This window comes from Trypanosoma cruzi, genomic scaffold (assembly GCF_000209065.1).
Source record: "Trypanosoma cruzi strain CL Brener 1047053512607 genomic scaffold, whole genome shotgun sequence".
Lineage (NCBI taxonomy): Eukaryota > Euglenozoa > Kinetoplastea > Trypanosomatida > Trypanosomatidae > Trypanosoma > Trypanosoma cruzi.
In genome coordinates this window covers 1,150-6,496 of record NW_001849036.1, presented here as the reverse complement: position 1 = coordinate 6,496, position 5,347 = coordinate 1,150, and the positions used below count along the sequence as shown (strand labels likewise).

Sequence of the window (5,347 nt, the reverse complement as noted above, 5' to 3'; positions counted from 1 at the left end):
GAGGGAGGAAGAGGGTGCGAGTGTTTTCGAGGTTGGATGCGACTGCAGTTGGAGGTGCGTCACGATGATTGACCGCGAAGCGTGATTGTGCGGAAGCAGCGCAGTGTGAATTGTAGTGCTGCTGGGCGGGGAATTGGACGGAGGCTGGCACGGAGTGAAGGGAGAAGTGACACACCCACGAAGCAAGAGGCCAATGTTGCAGTGGCGTTGGTGAAGCGTTTTCCATGGGGTGAGCTGAGATGTTTCTCCCATGGCGCTTAGCTGTGCCCGCGCCAGCCCGCGTTTTTTATCTTTTTGACTCCACAGAGTGTCCAGGCTTTTGATTTTTGCTTGCTTGGCACTCCTCCACAATGGGAGTCAACGAGTCACGACGACCCATCGGGATGCCAAACCCACGGGAATTGTGTACTTCAGCGTGGTCAATCTGGATCAGTGAGCGGAGACCTGCGGCACCTCATTCTGCGGCGAGTATCTCACGCACTGTCACTGGTATCAGCGCCTTTGTGTGTCTGCCCCATGACCGGCATTTGTATGGCGCACGCCCTTGGCAAGGCTGAGGGAAAGGGCGGGGATCCCCACGGGCACGTGTCTGCAGTCAGAATGCGTGAATTGTGGACTTGTTTGTGCGGCAAGGCAGCAAGGTCGCTCAGGAGAAGCAGCATAGACTGGGAGTACACTTTCTAGCGGCGCGTGCTTGGTGACTCCTGAGGCGAATGCCCCAAAGGGACGTATGTGGGTGATGCAGATGCACTGGATATGCACAGTGCCATGCTTCGTGACAGGGAGCGAGGCAGGTGTAGCGTGATTCCTCCTGCCACGGACCTGTCAACTTTTGAGGAGTTGGGGTGAAGCTAAAGGGACAAGCGTGTGTGTCTTCACCTTCTTACGGGAGGACGCGCAGAGGTTGGTTTTCTTTTGTTATTTTGTTGTCACGATGCCTGCGGTGACGTTAATGGGGGTTTGTTCTCCAGGGGCATTCATTGTGCGATTTTTGCGTGTTTGGTGTCCAACGTTTTCAGCACCGCCGAATATGGTGTTGCGCAGGATCGGAATACATGGATGTGCGAGAGCATTGTGTCGCTCGCTCGTAATAACACACACGCACACAGTTTCAGTGAGTCTGATACTTCGCGTTCTTCAGAACGGTCGAATTCACTTGTGGGACATCACTTCATTTGCGGCGTCGGGAAAGTGAAGTAAATGAAGAGATATGCCGAGAACGCAATGCCACTCCATAATACCGCGGGCTGGCGGCGACAAGGATCAGGGAGCCTCTACCCAACGTTGAGAAGACGGCAGCGCTCTGATGATCCGGTTTGCTCTTTAGGAACTTCTAATGTAGTGTGCACCGTGTGGGCCCTTTTGCTGCGGATATGCAGAGGGGTGAGGTGGGGTGGAATTGTTGTTGAGGGCAGAACGGACGCCGCCTGACCTTTATTGGAGGGATGCGTGGCGTTATTCCGTGTTTCCTGCCCTGCGTTGTCACATTCATGCTGTGAGTGCGGATGGCCACAGCAGTGGAGCTGAATACGGTTCAATGTGTGTTGCTCACGGGGACTGCGCTACACATGTTTTTTGTTGGGAGGCCCAAAGGAGGGGCGCATCGCCGTTGCGTGATTCCCGCGGCAGTCCATTACCCTGCGACTGTGCATGCTGCCGTCCGCTGCGCCACTGCAAGCCTTCGTCTTTGTGAGAAATGGGGAGCGTGACTGCTGTGGCGGTGGTCGAATGTTCCCGAATTGGTGCTTTTGTTGATCTCACTTGGAGCGCCGAGCAGCGAGGGGCCGCACACGCCCAGGAGGTGGGAGTGCGTGCTGCAACCGCACCTGCGATTTGTTGTTGGGATGTGACAAGTTTCTTTGTTATTTTTGTTTTTGGTGATATGCGGGGCAGCGGTGTGTTTGCGTGTGCGGGCTGCTCATGGCTGCTGGTGTTGTCTTTCCTGCTGTTCTCTCGCTCCAGTCCTTTGCGTGCGACGGACCAAACGTTTTTACGGGCGTGTGGTGGGGCCGCGTTCTTGCTTGGAAAAAAAGCCTTTCGCAGGCATAATGATACTGCCGTCCGTGCCACACGAGGCAGTGGGGAATTTCCTGGGATTTATTGGCGGGGTGGCGCCGCACCCATGCCGTGTGGCAGGTTTGTATTCCGCAATGCACGGTGAGGGGATGTGCGGTGACAACTTCCTCCAGTGGAGTGACACGAGCAGCACGGGGAGCGGAACGGAGGAGTGGTGGCTGCGTGCTCCCAAGTGATACATGAATGGCGAATGCAATATGAAAGGCAGCGTCACGGCACTCTTTTGCCATGCACACCGCAGATATTTTCCATAAAGCACGCAAGTTGCACTCTTTTCTGTTGTGTGTGGGATTACCGTGATGCATCGCTGTTGTGGCGTGTATGATTTGTGGTTCTTGCGTGTGGCCGTTGCTGCAGCGAATTTACTTTTTATTTTGTGTGTCAGGGGCTATGTGCCCACGTCCTCTTGCAGAGTGTGTGCGGTGTCGGCGGTGCCACAGGGGTGCGGGACCGTGGCGAGCGGTATGCGTGGACGAACTCTCCACGCCCACCACGTTGTTGTTGTTTGCTCTCTCAAACACTGTGCTGGGTGGATGGCACCCAATTTCCGTCGTTGTTGTGGTCCTCGTGCATGTGGTGTGCCGTCACAAAATGTGAGTGACTCTCTTTTTTTGGCTGTGAGTCATTTCTGTGAATGTTGTTTCCCTCTCATCATTATTTTTGTTGTTGGCTAGTGTTGTGCTGTGACTCAATCCAACTAAGAAAGCAAGGAGAAACCATGCCTGGTGGGTCCATGAGAGTGCAAGGTGGCAATGCCGAGAGTCAAGCGTCTGCTGTGCCGCAGGGAGATGGTCAGAGGAGAGCGAGGCAGGGGTTTGAGAGTGAGACAGATGACCCTGATGGGACGCGCAGAAGAGTGGAGGAGGTGCGGCGACCGCAGTGGACACTTTTGAGTCGGGTGGAGGATGTAATGCTGGAGGGAAGCACTAGCAGGCCCAACATGAAGCTGAATGATTTTTCTTCGGAATCATGTTGGCGGCAGGGCGGCCGTTGATGAGGACCACAATGTGACGATGGAGATGTTTTTTCAGGATCCCGAGATGTTTATCCAAAACGAAAGGTTATTACGCATAATAACGGCATTGCTCTCATACAAAGAGCTGGAGGCTATTTATAAACTTCATTGCGAGGGTGTATTCTCTCTCTGGCAGTGGAACATCTATGAAAGAAAGGATACGGCCACTCCTTTTGCAAGGGGAAAACTAGACGCGGCTATTTCCCAGGTGCTGAATGAAGAGAGGCATGAGACAGAAGAAAGTCGTTGGGCGGAAGAATGGGCAAGGCGGCGGCAAAAAGTAAAATTGACCGTTGCCACCACGATCAAAGATGTGCTATTTAGAGGAAGAGTTCGCGTCATGGAAATGCAATTGAATGATTTTCTTGTGATGGAGTTGGACGGCATGGGCATTTTGCCCGCCAATCGGAATGTCTTGCTGAAGGATTTTGTAAAGGATTCTGCGAGGTATATTCACGGTACGTTTTTACTGCTCGAAATGCAGGCATCCAATCATTACAAGAGGATGGAGAGGGCTGTAAGGGATGAAATGGATATGGAAGAGGATGTACTCAGGCTTTACGAGAGAAGTGTGGACAATCTACTGAAGTGGTCATTAGCTGCTGAGGAGGTAAAAAGAAGTGTTCATTGCATCACTAAACACTTTTTGGATGCAGCCTTCATTGAATTGATGAGCTCAGTGACGATGAGTGCGCCGATGAAACTGGAGGGATGCTACGAGTCTGTGTACAATGCGAGGTGGAGCCATGTCGTGGAAGTATGTGACGGCGAGAAGACGGGACTGGAAGTGAGGGAGGGGGAAGCACCACAGTCATGGAATTACAGGGCAGTTGGCCGAACTCTCGAAATGGATGACGGTGTGCAGCAATCCGGTGCACTGCGTTCCAGGCAGATGGTGCTCACCTCAGAGAAGGGATGGCCGTACTCGTGGAATCTGAAGGGGGTGGAATCCGCTTTTGACTGCCATGTGAACTGTGAGGTGGAGCGAGTGTGGCGGATCGTCAGGAATGATCTCACCGCGTGGTTCAGCAGTTACCGTCGGACCCACTTTAAGCCCAAGAAGCGTCTGTTGATTGGGACGCCCGGGATCGGGAAGTCGATGAATGCCGGTTCGTACCTCCTCTACCAGCTGCTGCACTACGATGTGGAGAAACTCCAAATGGTTGTGTACTTTATTGGGCGTCAATCATTTCTGTTTGACAAGATCACAAAAACGGTGTCAGTGTACATGGATGACCCCGGGATTGTGAATGTTGTAAAAATTTTTTCCTTGCGTGGGGTGAAGGGGTATTGTATCTACGATGCGGCATTGGCATGTCGTCAACCGCCTGCCGGTTTGCCTTGCAAGGGATGGGGCATGATTGTGGTGACACCACCAGACAAAAACGAATATGAAAGGTGGACAAAAAAAATGGACGCTACTGCAATCGTAACGAATTGTCCCGAAGAAAACGATGTGAGGGCAATGTGCGTTTGGATGAAGCGCAATTGGCCCCTGCAGGAGCAAGCGGAATACTGGAAGGAGGTGATGGGTCGCATGAATAACGTGGGACCAATTCTCCGCTCCATCTTTGGTAAACAGGCATGTGATGACCGCATTAAAGCGTGTCAGCAGGCCGTGGATGGGTCGACCGCCTCTGAATTAGAGCATAATTTGGGTATTGGCTGCTGTTACTCGCCTATTGACAGTGAATTGTCTCGAAAGCTTGTGAGGGTTGTCCGAGTACGACGAGGAAACAGCATTGAGTCGCCTCTGAATGTACTGATATCTCCCCACCTCGAACGCGAAATATTGTCCAGGTTGGAGAATGAAATGAAGCAGTCCGATTTTATTTTTTTTGTTTTGAGGTTCTGGGATTATGCCCCACCATATATTATTGAAAAGTATGCCGTATCCGCATTTTTGAATGAGGATTTCCTGCGTGCGATAAAACTCAAAATCAGGGAACTGAGGCCACGAGGACGACGTGAGCCACACAGCTGTGCGCTGAAAGAGCACTCAGACAAGAGCTTCACCAGAAAAGAGGTTCTACCGCCACCGGAACGTCTTTCCAATCCGGTTGCTATGGACCACTGGGTGCTGTATGAGCCGAAAGTCCAAAACTTTCCGTTGGTGGACGGCTTTTTCTTTGTGGACTCAAATCCGAAGACGCTGGTTGGGCTGCGGATGGCTACGGCGCGTGAGCACCACACGAATACCAGCACTGTGAGGCACTTCACTGAGTGCCTGGCGGCATATTTGAGGTGGGAGGAGTC

General features: G+C 52.4%; 1 protein-coding gene and 1 pseudogene across 1 annotated transcript, besides 1 other annotated feature; both read left to right on the top strand.

Annotated features, from left to right (window-relative positions):
• Window positions 1–5,347: a sequence feature (areas not merged during assembly with more than two copies in the genome that could not be assigned to a particular haplotype).
• Window positions 259–849, top strand: Tc00.1047053504605.20 (annotated as a pseudogene).
• On the top strand, window positions 3,090–5,347 carry Tc00.1047053504605.10 (retrotransposon hot spot (RHS) protein, putative; the record flags this gene model as incomplete). Its single annotated transcript, XM_799074.1, has 1 exon — window positions 3,090–5,347. A coding segment is annotated over one exon (2,258 nt), but the record flags the coding sequence as incomplete, so codon positions are not given.